Source organism: Huiozyma naganishii, chromosome 7, assembly GCF_000348985.1.
Source record: "Huiozyma naganishii CBS 8797 chromosome 7, complete genome".
NCBI lineage: Eukaryota > Fungi > Ascomycota > Saccharomycetes > Saccharomycetales > Saccharomycetaceae > Huiozyma > Huiozyma naganishii.
Window position 1 is genome coordinate 199,792 of NC_035928.1, and position 18,389 is coordinate 218,180.

Below are 18,389 nucleotides of genomic sequence, written 5' to 3' on the forward strand. Positions count from 1 at the left end.
CAGGTGTTGGGACCAGTAGGGTCTCGTAAACCGATAACTGCAAGCTTAAATTCATGAAACGGTAATAAATTGTTCTGGAGAACTACAGAAAGGTTATTTCGAAGAAAATCTCTAGTATAAACACTCTTTTTATAGAAAAGTCCCTACACAATGAGATGATGATACTCTGCTTCTATATCTCAACCAGCTCCGCAACAGTTTAACTGCACAGTTTAAGAGAGTGATTAGTCAGGGAGGCTGCTTTGAAGCGCTGATTTTTCGACTGTAAGACAGGCGTTGAGCTGATCATGTACCTGAGCCTAGCGCGCTTGGTGGCCCCTGAAAAAAAGTGTGCTATGAAGACAGAACTTTCTATGAGAATACGGCTTAGTACAAACTTGTGAATTGAGCAAGAGTACAGGGCAGACCCCCGTGCCTGAGGATCCATCCCACAGGGCAACCACACCAGCAGACAGCGGCGTAGTGCAGCGACGAACCGTGTAAAATAAGAATAGCGCTTAGTACAAACATAATATGTTTATTTGTATAGAAAGACAATCCGGAGTTGCGTTGACTTTAGTGCCCGGGGTGGTCGCGGTCCCCAAACCAGCACCAGCAGCAGGACCAAGGTGAAGAGCTTATGACGTGGCGACCTTTAAACAGTATCTGAAAGGAAAGTGTACATGAGTTCTCGATCAGATGTGTCACTGCTTTGTGCGGAGTGCTGGCCCTACCCCCCAAGGTAGGAACACCCCGCAAGTCGAACCATCCGTCTGTCTTGCTTTAGGAATCAATGCCGCCAATACCTGACCACCCTGTCAATGGGATTAACCTTTGGAGTTCAACAGGTCTTTCAATGAAACAATCATCACCAACTTAAAAGCATACCGCAATAGATCATATCTGTGATGTGATAGGAATATGGAAGAAGACGTGTTTTAGATCAAAGTGGAAAAGAGAAGAAGCAACCACTTAACACGACAGTAGGAAGATGGAATAGAGAGAAACCATTACTACCGTAGGAAGAAACAAATGCAAAAGAAGATTGTTCGGAAGGCACCAATTGTCATGTGCCGCTACGGACCAACCTTGATTCATTGTCCAAACCAACATGGAGTTGTGCAACAGAATTAAAACAACCACCACCACAAGTCCCAAGTGTAGCGACCGCGAACAACCATGAGGTATTCTGAAGTGCCCCGGTGTGAAGTTCAGGCACAGCGAATGTGGGTCCTCGGAGTGGAGGAGGCGGGAGCTAAGATATATAGGGTTCCATTACGCCGTGTTTGCCAAACCAGGAAAGCGGGGGTGAACGGCAAAGCGAGTAGTGGCCAGCTACAAGCTAAACCGAGCACCCAAAATGGCCGGTGGATCGTGGCCATTTAGTCTGAAGATACTTGATGTAACGATCAAGCAGACTGGTTTGGGAGTACATAGCAGCATTCCTAGTGTACACAGGCATTTGGAGCCGTGAAGTTTAGCACAGGTTAGGATGCGCATTGACGATAGGGTCGAAGGTTGAAAAGCTGGGAGTGCCCTTGTGTGCGACACCGAGGGTCCGCGGTACTCGGAAGAACCAACAACCAGAACCGTCCCAGACCCAGCTTTGGGAACTGGGATCCGTATTGTGCACAGCCCCAAAGAACACAGTCGTCAGCCTTGAGAATCAAGCACAGAAGCCGAATTATCATTTGCCATGCGTGCTAAGCACACTACACCCGCGCGATGTAGAGCAAGAGATGTCATGACTATCTCAGGCTCTTAGTCCACATGGAAAATGATAATCCGTTAAAGGCAGAAACCGCAGAAGAGAACAATGGATGGGGAGACACAACAGGGATCACAAACACAAAGCTGGTCCTGGGAAGACCCAGAAGTCGGCACCTCAAAGGAACGGACCGGAAAATCGCCAACTAGCAACCAAAGACTGGGAGACCGGTATATACTTTGGGAAGATACCATGTCGGGACCATAAAGCGTTGATGACGCGAGGATCGATGGCCCGAGGGTAAAACTTGCAGGGAACGTACCAGAGCAGAACCAAACGCGTGGAGTGCGTGAATCAATGGTCTGACGGTATTGGAAACATAACTGGAGCAGCTCGTTGAGAGAGAAGACGCAGGATCGAAAGAAAGACCCGCCTCTCCACAATGTTCAACGTCCGATAGAAAATAGGCATACGAAGCAGAGGATAGACCTAGAGCGAGTATTCGCAGCCGGAATTGTTGTGCCACCCTTAACACCAAAGAGATAAAAAATAGCATGATAGGAAATGGGTGGCTGGTGTACTGAGAAGAGAAGAGAAGAGAAGAAAGAAAAACGTATTAAACCAACTTGAAAACTAGAACGACAAAAGTGATGAACGAGAATGATCAATGGAACGGAATCCCGGAAACCTTTTTATAATCCAAGGATTTAGTGTAGAATAGATGGGAAAGATTGACACAAAAAAGTGCACAAAACCACATATTACACCAGTACACCACACCTAGTAATAGCCGCCTTTCGAAGCGGTATTTTCTTAATTATGGCCCATAGTTAAGGAAGTCTTGAGTGTGGCCCGTAGTTAAGGAAATCTTGAGTATGTGGCGCTACCGATCTGGAGCCCGGACCCACGAACCAGCAAGGAACTAAGATAGATTCAGACTGTTGGGATGAGAAATCAGAATATGATCCTCCCATACTGCCTGTTCCATAAGAAACGTTTTTATGCAAAGAGCTGTTGTCGAGATAATCTTCCTGTAGCTTTACACAACACTTTATGCCGACTTGAACCTGCAAGTGACGGCTGCAGGGACCTTAGTGGTTTCTACATCTGCAGCCAGGTGGGACCGTTGGGCTGTTTAAACCTCACAAGCATATCTGTCGGTCCATTCTATTACATCAAAAGTTTGATTGCTTCCCCGTCAGTTAAAGTTGTACCGTAGTTTTAGAATGTCTGTATCTTTTCATTCTATCTGTTACCGTACTTTGTTATACCACTGGAAAGAGCTTGCAATATAGGAAGTTGAACACTTACCGGAAAAAATAGAGAAAGATTTTTTTCAAGAAGTGCTATATTCATATCCAAAAAGAAGAGATGAGATAAGGAATAACAGGGGTTTACTATTTTGACACTTATCTCCTACTCAGCTTAACCTTGACTGTCATTAGTTTTTACTAGGGTGTAACACTAGGCAGTGTCTTGAGATAGCCAAAAATAGTTACCTGCATTCTTTGATACTTTGATGCGAAAATCATGGATACGAATACACTGAAGTTGTAAGTTAAGTAGTTTACTGCACTAAGCCGCTGTTTTCTACCATAAATATTTCGGTATCCGGGTAATCAATATTTTTCACCTCTTTTTTTGACGATATAATTATCTTGCTGTTCAATAGAGTGCTCAACCCATTGAAAACTGAAAATGTTCTTGGACAGTTTTGGAAACGTCCGCAGATTTTGCTACCCAAACGACAAGGTGATATGAAACAAAGACTGGGTGCGTTGGATATTCAATTGCTAGTCCCTGAACTGTCGACTGCTTTAGAATCATATCGGCTAAATAATATCTACAATGTTGCTGATTCCAGTAGGCAGTTCCTACTGAAGTTTAATAAGCCTGATTCCAAAATCAATGTGGTTGTCGATTGCGGTCTAAAAATTTATATGACTGAATTTTCTAGGGACATCCCTCCTGTACCATCCGGGTTTGTTGTCAAGTTGAGGAAACACTTAAAGGCAAAGAGACTGACGGCTTTGAGACAGGTGCTCGATGATAGGATTATAGTTTTACAGTTTGCAGACGGCAAAAATTACTTGGTTTTAGAGTTTTTCAGCGCTGGGAATGTTATCTTGTTGGACGAGACTCGGAAAATACTTTTGGTACAAAGGGTTGTCCATGAGCACCAAAATAGAGTTGGGGAGACATATAATATGTTTGATGAATCTCTGTTTTCTCGCACAAATATCGATCACAGAATGGAGCATTTTGAATTCGATGCTAATACTGTGAGAACGTGGTTAGATGCCGAACTGCAAAACGATGTTATTCCTAGCGCTAGTGGCCCGGCAGGTGAGGGGCAAAAGCGTAAAAAAAGATCTATCCACAGAGTGTTATTGGGTCATGTCCCGTATTTCTTATCCGATCTTTTGTCGAAGCGGTTGAAAGAGAAAGAATTTGATCCGGCAGGGTTGTTTACTGATTTTGTTGAAAAGACTGATACGATTTCCGAGATTCTGAAAGACGTTCAACAAGAATATCAGGAACTGTTGACCACAACAGAAAATTGTGGCTATATTGTGGCAAAGAAGAATCCCAATTTTGAACCTTCTAGAGATCAGGAAGACTTAGAATATTTTTTTGAAAATTTTCACCCCTTCAAACCGTTTATAAAGGAATGCGAGAGGTCCATTTTACACGTCCTTAAAATTGAAGGTACTTATAATCGGACAGTCGATAAATTTTTTTCCACTTTAGAATCGTCGAAGTATGCCATGAAAATTCAAAATCAAGAGACGTTAGCTGGAAAAAAGCTAGAGGAGGCAAGGTCTGAAAATGGAAAAAGAATCCAGGCCCTAATTGACGTACAGTCCCAAAATGAGCAAAAGGGTCACTTGATTATTACGCATGCAGAATTGGTTGAAGATGCCAAAGGGGCAGTACAAGGGCTTTTGGATCAACAGCTTGATTGGAATATTATTGAAAAACTGATAATCACTGAACAGAAGAAGGGAAACAAAATTGCTAAAGCCATCAAACTCCCCTTGAAATTGAAAAAGAATACAATCGTCTTGGAGCTTCCTTTAGAAGATAATAATGACACCGAGGATGACACCGAGTTGTCGGAAGAAGTTGATAGCTCTGACATATCCAGTTCGGAGCTTTCGAGCGACGAAGAAAGTGACCAGGGATCTACACAGCATCAGCATAGGAAATCCAATAGAATTCGAGCTCTTAAACCTACAACTGTTTCAGTTGACATCAAATTGGACCTTTCGACTTATGCTAACGCCTCTGAGTACTTCATGGTGAAAAAGCATACCGTTGAAAAGCAAAAGAAAGTCGAACAAAACCTTGACAAGGCGATGAAAAACATCGAAACCAAAGTTAACAAACAATTGAACAGTAAACTGAAGGAAAGCCATAAAGTTTTGAAGCGATTGAGAACGCCATACTTTTTTGAGAAATATAATTGGTTTATTTCAAGCGAAGGCCATTTGGTTCTCATGGGTAAGAGCGATATTGAGACCGACCAACTTTACAGCAAGTACATTACCCCTGACGATATCTATGTCTCTAATGAGTTTGGTTCCCATGTATGGATTAAAAATCCAAAGAAGACTGAAGTTCCTCCAAATACCATTATGCAAGCAGGGATTTTTGCTATGGCAGCAAGCGTAGCGTGGTCAAAGAAACTATCATCCTCTCCGTATTTTTGCTCGGCATCGAACGTTAGTAAATTCAGTGCCAATGATAACACTGTCCTTCCCCAAGGCTGTTACCGTTTGATAGACGAACGGGAGAAAGTTGTTCTTCCTCCTGCTCAGCTTGTAATGGGTTTGGGGTTTTTCTGGAAAGTGAAAGTGGATGATGCATCCGAAGAAAGTGAAGATGATGAAATGGAAGGGGATGAAGAGAATGATGTGGTCGCTAAATTAGAGGAAGAAATACCTGCCACACACCAAGAAAAAGTCACCGACGACGGAGGTAATTCGGTCGCTGATGATTTGAAGGATACCACCATGGGAATTGAGAAAGAGATTGAAGATATGAAAGTCTCAGCTGACAACGATGATAAAGAAGAAGGGTCAGCGACAGGTAGTTCCGGTTCGATCCCAGAGAATATGAGTGTTGCTGAGACAATCGTTGGAGACATAAAAAAGAATGTGCGCGGTAAAAAGGGGAAGCTAAAGAAGATGCAAAGGAAATACCGCGATCAGGATGAAAATGAAAGGCTTTTGAAACTTGAGGCTTTGGGGACCCTAAAGGGAATTGAAAAGCAGAGAAAGAAGGAACAGGAGGAGCTCCAAAAAGAACAAGAAAGAACATATAAAAAGGAACGGCGGGAAAGACAAAGGGAACAGCAGACTCTGCAATTTACACAAAAGAAAAAGGTGAAGATCAACTACGACAAGTTCGAGAAGGAACTAAAAAGTAGCTTGAGTAACGAAGATGAGATACTGGATATTGTACCTGTCTTTGCTCCTTGGCCCGCTCTAGCAAAATTCAAATACAAGGTTAAACTTGTACCCGGGAGCGCTAAGAAGACCAAAGCAATGACTGAAATGTTGCACTATTTTTTGAATAGAGAAGTTGATACATCATGCATCGACAAGTTGTTAGACTGGCCCAAAGAACATGAAGTAATCAAAACTTTGACTGCGCAAGATTTGGTTATTCGTTTATGTGTTGATAAATTAAACTTATTGCTGCCTAGCTCCAGCAAGAAAAAAGTTAGAAGTTCGAAAGGTAAGGCTAGCAAACACAATTCAAAGAAAAAATGAATATGGGATACTCTTCTCCTTCTTTATACAATATATAGTATATTTTCAAGGATTGTTTTCTTTCCAAATTATCAGAGAGGGAGCTACATTGATTTGAGAGTTTAACGAGTAAATTGGCCAACGACGAGACACGTAGCTTGTATGAGTGAAGCTACGCAATGGTGATGTGCCATCTTTATTGAATATGACGAGGGCTATCTGACATACTCTTGTTTTTTTCTCTTTGGTCAACCATGTGTACTTCAATTCAATAAATGTCATTATTGGTAACTTAGTATCATGCAAGGGTTATTCCGCTACCTATTGTTTCCAAAGGTCTGTAGGACAAGCCAAACGGACCCAGTTCCCATGTTCCAACTGAAAGCCGGAAAGCGCGAAACAGGGTTCGGCACTGACTGTTCCGACACCACCGTACGCTAAAACTGTTGCAGTGTAGCCAGTGATTGTATAAAGGAAGTATTAAGGGTAGAATCCATAGTAGATTTTGTTCACTGTACTCAGTGGTAGGTACGTAATATACAGTACTATTTTACATACGTTCGTCTTTTATAGGTGAGAAGGTTTTTCACCTCATCGACAAACTCAGGATGTTTCCATTTTGGCTAATAGGTAACAAAACGGTGATGTTGGTGGCATTTTAAGCAATATCCCAACAATATTCCAACAAAAACTCTGCGTAGACCACTCACTCAGTCGAGAAAAAAAAAGTGCCGCGCGTAAAAAAAAAATAATGACAGTTCCCCAAAAAAGACCACGTCACCTTCAGTCTTATATAACAACGCTGCTGTGTTCTCCCGTTTCCATCGTTATTCGTTTTGTCACATTAAAATTTGTGTTTAATCAACAGTACAGCACCGACGGTCTGCCATTAACAGAGCAGACACTATGCACGAAAAACTCTTTAGAATTGATGCGAGTATGTATACATTTAGGAAGTACGGATAGATCGTATAATATCGGTGCAAAGCGCACTCTACGCGGACTTTCTCATTTACTAACAAGAACATTACCTTATTTACACTAGCCTACCAACAATATGAATGGGGTAAGATGGGTTCCTCCTCTGCTGTCGCGCAATACGCTGCTCACTCTGACAAAAACGTCAAAATCGATGACACGAAACCTTATGCCGAATTGTGGATGGGTACCCACTTGAAGGGCCCATGTACCACACGCCCAGGTAACGAACTTTTGAATGACGTAATTGCCAAAGATCCAACAACTATGCTCGGTAAAGATATCATTGAAAAGTTCCAGAGCAAAAGTGAGTTGCCATTCCTGTTCAAAGTTCTATCGATAAAGAAGGTTCTATCCATCCAGGCCCATCCTGACAAGAAATTGGCCAGGATATTACATGCACAGGATCCAAAGAACTACCCAGACGACAACCACAAACCGGAAATGGCAATTGCCGTAACCGATTTTGAAGGGTTCTGCGGGTTTAAGCCACTGGAAGAGATCGCGGAAGAGTTGAGTCGCTTGCCTGAATTCAGAAAGCTTGTTGGTGAAGATGTAGCGGAAAGATTCGTCAAGGGCATTAAAGCTAATGCCGTTGAAGGCTCAAAAGATGACGTCGCCAACAGGAAGCTGCTACAGGAGCTCTTTGGTAAAGTCATGAGTGCCTCGGACGAAGCGGTTGCTGAGCAAGGTGCAGCTCTAATTGAGAGGGCCAAGCGTAGCCCAGCTGACTTTACTCAATGCGACCTACCAGAATTGCTTGTTCGGTTAAACGATCAATTTCCAGGGGATGTTGGTCTTTATTGCGGTGGTCTTCTACTAAACCACTGTAGATTAAAGGCTGGAGAAGCGATCTTCCTAAAAGCGAAGGATCCTCATGCTTACATAAGCGGTGACATTATGGAGTGTATGGCCGCATCTGACAACGTTGTCAGAGCAGGGTTCACTCCAAAATTCAAGGATGTTGAGAATCTTGTTGAAATGTTAACTTACAACTATGGTACCGTAGATGACCAAAAGATGAAGCCCGAGGGATTTGAGAGATCATCTGGTGCTGGTGAATCCATACTGTATGACCCACCTATCGAAGAGTTTGCTGTTTTGGAAACTACATTTAAGAAATCTACAGGTGTCAGACATTTTGAACCTTTGAAGGGTCCAAGTATTTTGATTACCACCAAGGGCCATGGTCAAGTTTCCACAGAAGGTACTAAATTGCAAGCCGAACCAGGGTTTGTATTCTTTATTGCTCCAAATACTGCAATCGATTTGGAGGCCAACGATCAAGATTTCACCACCTACAGGGCCTTTGTCGAAGCAAACTAGATGAAATACTTGCCGTTATATATTTATCTGATATACACAGTGTAATCTTCTTTTATGGTACAGATTGTTATGTAAAAGAGTGGTATAGTTTGATACGCAACGAAGTTATGTCTCCTCTAATCCTCGATACCATGCGCTTTCTTCCACTTCAGAACTCTCCTTTTCAGGTCGGTTTGTGACTGTTGGTAGACATTTAGCTTGTCAAAAAACATTTTCCTGTAATCGCTTCCATGCTTCTTGTACAGTTTTTCTAACCACTCGTCCTCTCTTTTACTCATTACTCTTTTTTTGACAACAAGAGGACGATCAGCAAACCGCTCCAGTTCCTTTACCGCCTCTGTCTTTGCGGACTCGTCGTCAACCTTCTGCTTCATTTCATTGACGTCAGCATCAATATTGAAAGCTTTCTTGGCCCCATATATAATTCTGATTACGTTCCCTTCTGAATCACGTTCTATTCTGGCCTCACCTTCAGGAATATTCTCTGGACTAAAAGTGCTCTCGTCTATTTCCTCCTTCGACTCGCTTCCTTTTAATTGATCTGCATGATCCTCGTCACTTTCATCATCTTCATCGAAAACGGATTTCTTAATGCTGGGCTCTTTTTTGATAATTTTGGAAAAGTCTGCCTCCTGACCACCGGCCGGCGTCTGGAGTTTGGCCCTGAGTCCTAGCTTCTTATAATTTTGCGCCAAAGTAAGGGAGTGATCCCAATGGGCTTCGATGATGGGATTTGACTTAATATTTATCTTTCTTTGTCTGTCTTTCGTCCGCCTCGTAGCTTTACCAATGGAGGATCTTGCCAGCTTTCTTCTTCTTACAGAACCCATCGCTAATGTATTTATAGGTTTCTGACTTTCAAAGTGAGTAAATACGTAACACGCAAAGAACAACAACAGTTCAAGTAATACTAGTAATGGGCATCTCTTGAATGCGATGAGCTTGAAATTTTTCAGTTTCTCAGTTTTACAAAAAGGAAAAAATTTTCCTTCAATCGGGTAACGTGACGTAGTACTATACACTACTAGCCTACCCTGTTCTGCTTAGGGAGATGTGGCAGCTCAGCAACGTTCTGAGAAGCGAACACATTGTGCAGTAGCTACATATGCCTAAATCACAGAATGGAACGGGGTCTGATCTTCCGGACACTTTGCAATTCAAAATAAGCAACTTCGCAACTGCAAATAATCAAAGTCTTGCCATTCAACGAGCTGAGGCAGACACTAGATCGATATTTGTCAGGGGACTTAGCCCTGAAACAGGACCTGAAGTGATTGAGGATCATTTCAAAGCATGCGGGCCTATATCTAGAATTACACTATTTAGTCAAAAGCGGAAACGCAATACAATTGGTTATGCGTATATTGAATTTGAAGCGGTACAGGGGAGAGCTAACGCGTTGGATTTGAATAATTCTATACTCAATGGATACTCTATAACCGTGAAAAAAAAGAGAACGAATGTTAAGTCAAATGATCGGAAAGAATTACAACAGGGATAATACCGTTGATGATGGTGCCAGTAAGCTCGGTAATCGCAGTGTTTCCGTGTTAGTGTGACAGACTCGGACCGGCCGTATAGTTGTCCGGTTACGTAGACTGGCCTGCAATGGGCTGGGTAAGATGTGGTAATATGGGATTTGAGTTGGGAACCGCATGTTCTAAAAAAAGGGCCTCAGTACCAGATAAACGGCTTCCACTTAACCCTAAGAGTGTTACATTCAATGCCATTCACGTAGACTAACAGCTGTATAGCGGTCCTTTGCAGTTTTATATTGAGCTTAGTACAAAACTGTGACAACGGCCGGAAGTGTTGATTACCAAAATCTGGTTTGCATGTTTGTCATACCCTCAGCATACATAAAAAAAGATACATTGAAAATTCTAATAGCTGGGATAAACGATACAGTGCCAACCTTTAACCGCAATAGAAAGCGTAGGTTCTTCATGGACAAGAACTTCAACACCTTATGCCATGCATGTCGTACTGGTGACTTGGAAAGTGCGGATCGTATGATCTCTACAGGTGTGGATTTAAATCAAGTGGATAAATTTGATAACTCACCTCTTTTTTTAGCTAGTTTATGTGGACATGAAAAGGTGGTTAAACTACTCCTGCGGAGTGGCGCGTTATGTGATAGAGATAGACAGGAAGGTGCTCGATGCATATACGGTGCACTAACAGACTCTATACGAGATATTTTGTTAAGTTATGATATCTCCAAGGCTACTGATATGAATCAACCGTTTGCAATGCATTTGTCGTCGTTGCTTGTTGCACCGGCAATCGTCACCTATGATATGGAACTCAACGTGGCGCAAGGCCATTTACCAGCCCACAAATTCATGCTTCAAGCGCGGTGCCCCATTCTAAATGATAACAGGGGCTACGACGTTCAAGAAATGTTTGGAAATTGGTTTGACTTAGACGTTGATGTGCGAGCCTCCCATGTTTTAGAGCTTTTTCTAAAGTTTATATACTTGGTTCCTATACTCCATACGATCACAGCGGAAGATTACGATTATCTGATAAAAATAGCACAAAAGTTGGAGATGAATATGTTTGCTGAGTTCATGAATAAAGTCCGACATGTTGCCGATCCCTCGGAAAAGTCAAGTATGATGATATCTTACCAGCATAAATTTACCAATCTGGCAAAAGAACAACTGAAGCATTTTGTCGACAAATACATTATTGACAGTGCAGTTCTTCTTACCGGAGAAGAAAAAAGTATCAAAGAGATATCCAGCTGCTCATTCTCACAACACACCTATCCCGACGTATTGCTATCTGTGAAGAATCATGAAAACGAGCTCAAAATTTACCCATGCCACTTAGCTGTATTGATGAGGGCAGATTATTTCAAGGTTATATTTACTGATAAGTTTTCTGAAACTGTGGCATATCAGGAAAGTAAAGAAAACCGGGGAGATGGCTGTCCTTACCCAATATTGGAACTGCCGACGTTCGATCTTTTTGTGGTTGAAATTATGCTGCGCTACCTATACTTCGACGAAGCAAATATACCGTGGCAATATGCTATGGAAGTCATCAAACTGGGTGATTTCATATTGGCAGATCGGTTAAAGTCAATGGCGGCCACCGTTGTGACACAATCACCTAAAGTGCTAGAGAGATACACAATCTTTCAGATCCTGTATTTTGCCTGGGAAACCCGACTAGAGAGGTTGGAGCACTTTGCAGCGAAACAAGTGGCAGGTGAAATCAGGGCTCTAAAGAGGAGTAAAAGTTTTCGCGAGGCTATTGTAAAAAGTGCCCAAAGAATATCATCCCGTGAGGAAACAGACACCATAGAATTTGTGGATGATATCAGGTTCTATCTGCTGGAGAAATATAGGCTTGAATCAGATGATATCTGGTTTTTAGAGGAAGAGACAGATCAACAATTTTTGAAAGAAAGTGGCCTTTTGGATTATCAGTACGATGTCTCTTTGCTAAACGACATTCTTCAAGAACTTGGATTGGAGGCATAAAAAGAGAGCATACCAAGAAGTACTCTCGCTACTCTGGCATCGAAGAAGGAGCTCTACGTTTGAAAAATGGAGCATAATCTCTCAAATAATAGACATGGAGGCTTAGTAAAAACTGCCCAAGAAATGACGCCTACTTTTTGTAGACCCTTGGGTGATCAGACCATTTTAGAGGATGCCTTTGGCGGTCAGGGATAACCGTTTTTTAACCAGATCCTCGTATCTCGAGCAACAATACTGTGTTTTACCTAGTGCTGGATAATAGAACTGTATTTTCAATGTAGAAGTAAACGATATCATTATCCGACACGATGACTAAGAATATTCTCTGTGCGAAGTTATAAGTCGCAGACTGTAGTTTCACACGAGAAACTATATTTTCCATGAAGAATGAAAAAGAGGAAATATTTCACTTAAGAAATATTTTCTTGATTCTAAATAGAAGTAGTTCGTTACATAGTTCTGTTTAAAGAAACTGAACCAATTGATATAACCGTGTTTCTGCTAGTCAGAACAAGAGGGTGCTCCTTTTGTTTCAGTTTTCAGTATGGTAGCGCCACCTTTGAAGATTCTGTTAAGATTGAATTAGAACAGAATATCCAAAAATATCAACTTAGAGTTGAAAACCTCAGCGCTAATATTGAGCAGCATTTTGACAATGAAGGTTTAGGCATCAAAGTTAGAACTGAGAAAATTGGAAATCTCAAGTCACTCAGAGCAGTTTTGGACTTTGAACTTGAAAGGCTGGGGGGGGAAAGAAGAAGTAAGAATTAAGAGTCCAATCCTGCCCTTCACAACTTGATGTTTTCAATTTTGACAAGCATTGAATTGGTTGCCTTTCTGCGTGAGGAAATCAGACGAGCATTGTTAATCTATCAACACCATTTCCCACATCTTGTCCTTCATTTTCCTGGGGAGGTGTTTGGCAAGAATCTCTCTTAGGAACGAAACCAATTCCATGCCTGCCAGAGTTTCAACATCATAGTTTGTCATGTCTCCACTCAGACCACCCACAATCATTTGATGGATTATTTGGTTTTCTACACTATCACTGATCGTTCCTTCCAGTAGATCAAAAACATTGTCCATTTTTAATCTACTCAGAAAATGGCTTAAGTCTCTACACCATCCAGGTATTTCTTTTACCTTATTCAGCTCCTTCTCTAATTGAAAATTAGCCTTTTCCAAATAATACTTCTCAGTTTTACCCGAGAGAGTGGTATATTCGTAAAAGTTACCAAAATTATTATTCTGTTTCATCAGAATTGGAGTTTTTGATGTGGTGAAAAAAAGAATACTTATCAGCTGCTGTGAAGAAAATTTCTCTTTATATTTGTTTGAATTTTTAATCGAGTAATTCGAACTCTCAATTTTTGCTTCTTCTTTCAGAAATCTTTCAAATTAGAGTCCAATCCTACTCTTAACACCTTGGTGTTTCAATATTTTTCTGCTCAATTTTTCACGCCTGAACCTTCATTTTCGAAGAGATTTTCAATACCTTGCTATAGCGAATGTCCAAATATTGGTATTATTTAGCAACTCCACATGTATATTTCTGTGACTTTTATCTGATGGACTCGGTAAGCTATTCAAAAAGACTTTTTGAAGGTGCCGCAGTATGAGGTGTTAAACTGAACTGCCAATACTGACAAAACACCAGGAGTTTAAAAGTTAAGGTGCTTGCCAATTTCCAAATATTAAAATTAATTGTGAGGATAAATTGGGAACTCCCTTTGGGAATGGACTCATGACCCGTTACCCTATCCAATACAGTAGTGTGAACTATTATAAACCCGACATGTGAGTATACGAACTCGAGACATGCGGATGGCCCGTTATCCGGAGCATATATAAACCCCAAGGTATCTGAACCGACATCTTTCAAGACCGTCTCTAAATCCAGGACCCAACTAACGAACGAGTCATAGACAAGCAAGCACAACTGAGATAACTACATACTTTAAGTATACGGCGTAAATACACAATATCAGATTCCTTACACACTTTTTCTCAATCACAACCTGCTTTTGCTCTTACATTAATAAATAGGACAAGAAAACAAAGCTTCTAAAATATGCTATACCTAATTGATATCTTAAAATGATGAAAGGTGGTATAGATATATTTTTGAATAGGGGTCTTATTGTTAAATAGGATCTTATTCACCGTGACTATTCATTGAAGGAGAGTATGTTAGATGTTTTAGTTCAGGTATGACTTCTAGTGTATACTTAATTTACAAGTATGTGGTTCAATAATCTCTTCTATATTGTAACAGATAGAAATCATTTCATTCGATGTAGTTAGACTTTATATATGTGAAAATTAGTGCAGAGTCAATGATGTGGCTCTTCAATTTCTCACTGTGGTGGATAATTTCACACTTGTGGCATCATTATTTGTCTTGTTAACATTTGTGTCTTTTATCAAGTGTGTGTCCTGTTTATGCCTATGATGAGATCTTATCATCCTTATCATAGTCATTTTCTATATCCAGCACTTATATATAATACTGGTCATTGAGAATACTGCCGTGACCAAGGTGATACAACATGACCCTGGAACAGTCAATGTAGGTGTTACAAAAGATTTTGAACCAAGAATGCCGTTTAATAGAAAAAGTACGTAAAAATATAAGAAAGAAAGAAAAACCAGTAGCCAAACTTTACATCTTTGAATAGTCTGATGGAGAACAGGAATTCGCCCTCGGAGTTGTCCAGACTGAGCTCAAGTTCTCTTTCCTCGTGAAAGGCTTGGGCCATTTCAACCAACCTTTCCGTGAACTCAACAGCTTTGTCGCCGAAAAATCTGGTGTACCCGCGGTTAATCAGGGTACGTTTTTCGGTGTAATGTCCCGCTCCTTCAAGTATTTCTTTAGTTTAGCCAACATTTTTTTCCCCTACCGTTTCAACTCTGCATCCTGTAAGTACTTCAGTCCGACTCTTGAAATACAAACTTCGGACTGCATTAAGTTGTAATTGGCGGGGAGCAATTAGTTGACGTTGGAGGTCAGAGACTTTCTGTCTGGCCCTGCAATCTCGCGCACCTTCTTGTCCAGGGAGTCATTAATTAACTTCATTTTACTATACATCTCGGTAGCACTCACTCTGCTACAACAACACGTATCACAGCAGTATACTAATGACACCATTTTTTGCCAACTATGGTTTTTACCCAAGACTACCAGGCTTCACGGACGCGCTAACCAAAACATCGATCCAAAACGAAGAGGACACACGCATAGAAACCGACGGCAGAGCTAGCCGGTTATTACAGAAGGTTTATCAAAACTTTCGCAGTAATAGCTGCTCCCTTACTTCCCTCGTGACGGCGCACTTGAAGCAAATTGGCGAAGAACAAGACGCTTTCCGAACAGCGTCTTGGATGGACATTCCACAGAATGGTGGAGCGACCCGAAGAACGGAATGAAGTTGCTCAGTGACCCCCTGAACAAGAAAGTGCGCAGCACCAAATTCTATATTCCGTCTCCTTTTTGTCTGGTCTCTTTCTAATCTGATCTTCTATCTTTTCGTCTTTGTTATATCTTTCTTAATTCCCAGTTTCCATTGAGGTAATTTCCTATTCTTTATCGTTCCCCAATCCTTCGGGGTATCTAATTATCGTCTGGAAACGGAGACTCTTGCTTGCTCTTGCTCGACTCATCGATTGGTTGTCGCCTCTGGCTGGGCTAAATGCGAATAACTCTGATTTGAAGGTACGGAGACCTTCGACGTGTGTATGTTTATCTCAAGGCGTTTTCCACAGATTGCTTTGTTTTAGGTATACTAACTATACTCCGATGCCCTGCGATTAAAGTATCAAAATACATTTTGTATCACGTGCTAGATACTAGTATTTTCCATATCTTACAATTGTAATATGGAACTCACACAGTTCCAATCACGAGACCCAGCTCTCACCACGAACTCTCACAGTTCTCAGACACAAACCCTTAGGGACAAATAAGCCCTTTTCCACAAGGCAACCCTTAGCGACAAACAATGTGCAACATGCAACACGCAACATACAACACGCAACACGCAATGTACATATAACGAACGGACAGACCCAAGCTAATGCGGTCTGATCCAGCTTCACCAATTATTATATAAAGGCCACAGATTCCAATCATTGGAATCCTCGTCTCGCTTCCTTTATATATTCTCTTTCTATATATTCCTTATATAGAGAGGACAGACAATTGATCACTGTTTAGACTCTTATATACCTTAGAGTCTACTCAAAACATTAATTATCATTAACACTATCTTACAACGATTTTTTAAATGAAGCGGTGGCTCAATGGTAGAGCTTTCGACTCCAGTTAAACTCTGGAACTCCTGGAAAAATTGCAATCGAAGGGTTGCAGGTTCAATTCCTGTCCGTTTCATTTTTTGCTGCTATTGGCCCCTGGAGGTTGCTGTTGTGTTTGTTGAGCCCAGGTACGTCATGTACTTGTCTCTCTTTTCTTCTGGGCTCAGTGTACTCATATTTTCTTACAATAATCTGTCATTCTTCTTACCTTCTACATAACAGCTCATCTACGAGAGACTAGCACACTAGTCTCTCTTTCTATACGCGCGGTTCAGAAGTAATCACAACCTGCGTCTAGTGAAGACTTTTATGTCACTCTTTACGAAGCTTCACTTGACGCTCAACAGTGTTCCTTAGAGGTGACAGAAGCCCAACCGCCAACATCCAAAGACACTGCAGATTTCGATAACTTCTTTTTCTTTTCCAACAAAAAAAAGAAGGCAAGTATAAAACCTTAACGTTGTGTTTCGAAAGTAGTAAAATGGACTACGGAATGACCAACAAAAATAAACTGCTATCCTCATACATTTGCTCCACTATATCGAGTACATACAGATTTCTCATAATGTCTAATGGTAGTCGTATGAACACTCCTAACCTGGAGTTACAGCTGTTTCTAAGGAAATGATGATCAGACCAGCATCATAAACGGGCATAAAAAAAGGAGGGGTATTTTTAATTTGAAAAAGAGAAGCGTAGTTCATTTCCTTGAACAATAAGCTTCTTTTGGACGATACAAACCACCGCCAAGAACGTTCTTCAGTTCCGTTTCCTTCGAGAAAGAAAAATACAAATCATTTTAAAACAAGAGGAAACAAAAAGTAACCTTGAAAGTAACGAAATGCTCCTCAGCCAGACTACAGCTCTTTCACTAGCTCTAAAACTTCTGCTTTACTTTCTGCAACGCTGGCCTCGGGAGAGACTTTTATTTTCTTTATTCTTAGTTTTCCATTAAAAAAGATCCAATAAGATCTGATTATTCCGGACTGGGAAGTCTTCTTTGCACCTAATACTCCAATAAACTCTCTTTTAGGATCACTCAACAAATTGTAAGGTAAATTCTGCTTAGTTTGGAATTTTTTTTGACTGGCTACAGTGTCTGCACTCAAACCGTACACAGCAGCGTGTTTCTTCAATTCTGCGTAATTATCGCGGAACCCACAGGCCTGGCGTGTACATCCCGGCGTTGAGGCTCTTGGGTAGGCAAAGATGACAAGAATTTTATTATTAGAAGCAACCTCTGTCAACGACACAAGCTCTCCCTCTTGATCTACCAACGTTAAGTCGGGAATTTCGTCCCCGATTTCCAATACTTTAGCGTCGACCAACGGCTTATCCTCAGTTTCAGCAACAATTTTTACCTTCTTATGGCTGGCTGCATTGCTCGTTTTCTTGACGATTTTGTTACTCGTTGCTGGAGTTGTAAGTGTAGTTTGCTTTTTGATATTAGCCACTCTTGCAGACTTGCGCAATTCAACCATGCTGAAGTACTTTTCTCTTTTCTTGTTTCAGTTAGGCCAGAATCGAATACAGCAGAGAACTATTCCTTCCTTTCTCGCTTGTATACTTATTTTTATTTGTCTTTCCGACCCCTTCAAGATTCAACAGTTCGAGTAAACGAATACCCTTCTCTGTCCAGGCCTCGAACGAGATTTTCCAAAGGGAGAAAAAAACAAAAACAGTACACCAGTTTAGATTTTGGGTGAAAAGTCCGCGAGGCATCTCTCTACGGGTTATACCTGACGGTGGAAGAGAGAGTTGGTGGTATCTACTGAGATGAGGTATCGACCGGCATCGGCTCAGCCCCAATTGCTACAGAAGCTATACATTTGGTTA

At 41.2% G+C, this 18,389-nt stretch overlaps 6 protein-coding genes and 1 non-coding gene across 7 annotated transcripts; 5 read left to right on the forward strand and 2 right to left on the reverse strand.

Annotated features, from left to right (window-relative positions):
* Positions 1 to 3,444: 3,444 nt before the first annotated feature.
* On the forward strand, positions 3,445 to 6,465 carry RQC2 (Rqc2p; the record flags this gene model as incomplete). The annotated part of the gene is made up of 1 exon (XM_022608957.1): positions 3,445 to 6,465. The coding sequence occupies one exon, from the start codon at positions 3,445 to 3,447 to the stop codon at positions 6,463 to 6,465; it is 3,021 nt and encodes a 1,006-aa protein (XP_022465401.1).
* An 885-nt stretch (positions 6,466 to 7,350) lies between these two features.
* Positions 7,351 to 8,748, forward strand: PMI40 (mannose-6-phosphate isomerase PMI40; the record flags this gene model as incomplete). Its single annotated transcript, XM_022608958.1, has 2 exons — positions 7,351 to 7,381; positions 7,490 to 8,748. The coding sequence occupies 2 exons, from the start codon at positions 7,351 to 7,353 to the stop codon at positions 8,746 to 8,748; spliced, it is 1,290 nt and encodes a 429-aa protein (XP_022465402.1).
* Positions 8,749 to 8,864: 116 nt separating this feature from the next.
* NOP16 (Nop16p) lies at positions 8,865 to 9,578 on the reverse strand (the record flags this gene model as incomplete). Its single annotated transcript, XM_022608959.1, has 1 exon — positions 8,865 to 9,578. The coding sequence occupies one exon, from the start codon at positions 9,576 to 9,578 to the stop codon at positions 8,865 to 8,867; it is 714 nt and encodes a 237-aa protein (XP_022465403.1).
* Positions 9,579 to 9,853: 275 nt separating this feature from the next.
* On the forward strand, positions 9,854 to 10,249 carry SGN1 (Sgn1p; the record flags this gene model as incomplete). The annotated part of the gene is made up of 1 exon (XM_022608960.1): positions 9,854 to 10,249. One exon carries the CDS (start codon positions 9,854 to 9,856, stop codon positions 10,247 to 10,249), a length of 396 nt encoding a protein of 131 aa, XP_022465404.1.
* A 445-nt stretch (positions 10,250 to 10,694) lies between these two features.
* Positions 10,695 to 12,242, forward strand: KNAG0G01010 (uncharacterized protein; the record flags this gene model as incomplete). Its single annotated transcript, XM_022608961.1, has 1 exon — positions 10,695 to 12,242. The coding sequence occupies one exon, from the start codon at positions 10,695 to 10,697 to the stop codon at positions 12,240 to 12,242; it is 1,548 nt and encodes a 515-aa protein (XP_022465405.1).
* Positions 12,243 to 16,527: 4,285 nt separating this feature from the next.
* Positions 16,528 to 16,629, forward strand: KNAG0Gtrna1W. Its single transcript has 2 exons — positions 16,528 to 16,564; positions 16,593 to 16,629. It is a non-coding gene; the product is annotated as a tRNA-Trp (tRNA).
* A 781-nt stretch (positions 16,630 to 17,410) lies between these two features.
* DOT5 (thioredoxin peroxidase DOT5) lies at positions 17,411 to 18,034 on the reverse strand (the record flags this gene model as incomplete). Its single annotated transcript, XM_022608962.1, has 1 exon — positions 17,411 to 18,034. One exon carries the CDS (start codon positions 18,032 to 18,034, stop codon positions 17,411 to 17,413), a length of 624 nt encoding a protein of 207 aa, XP_022465406.1.
* Between the last annotated feature and the right edge of the window lie 355 nt (positions 18,035 to 18,389).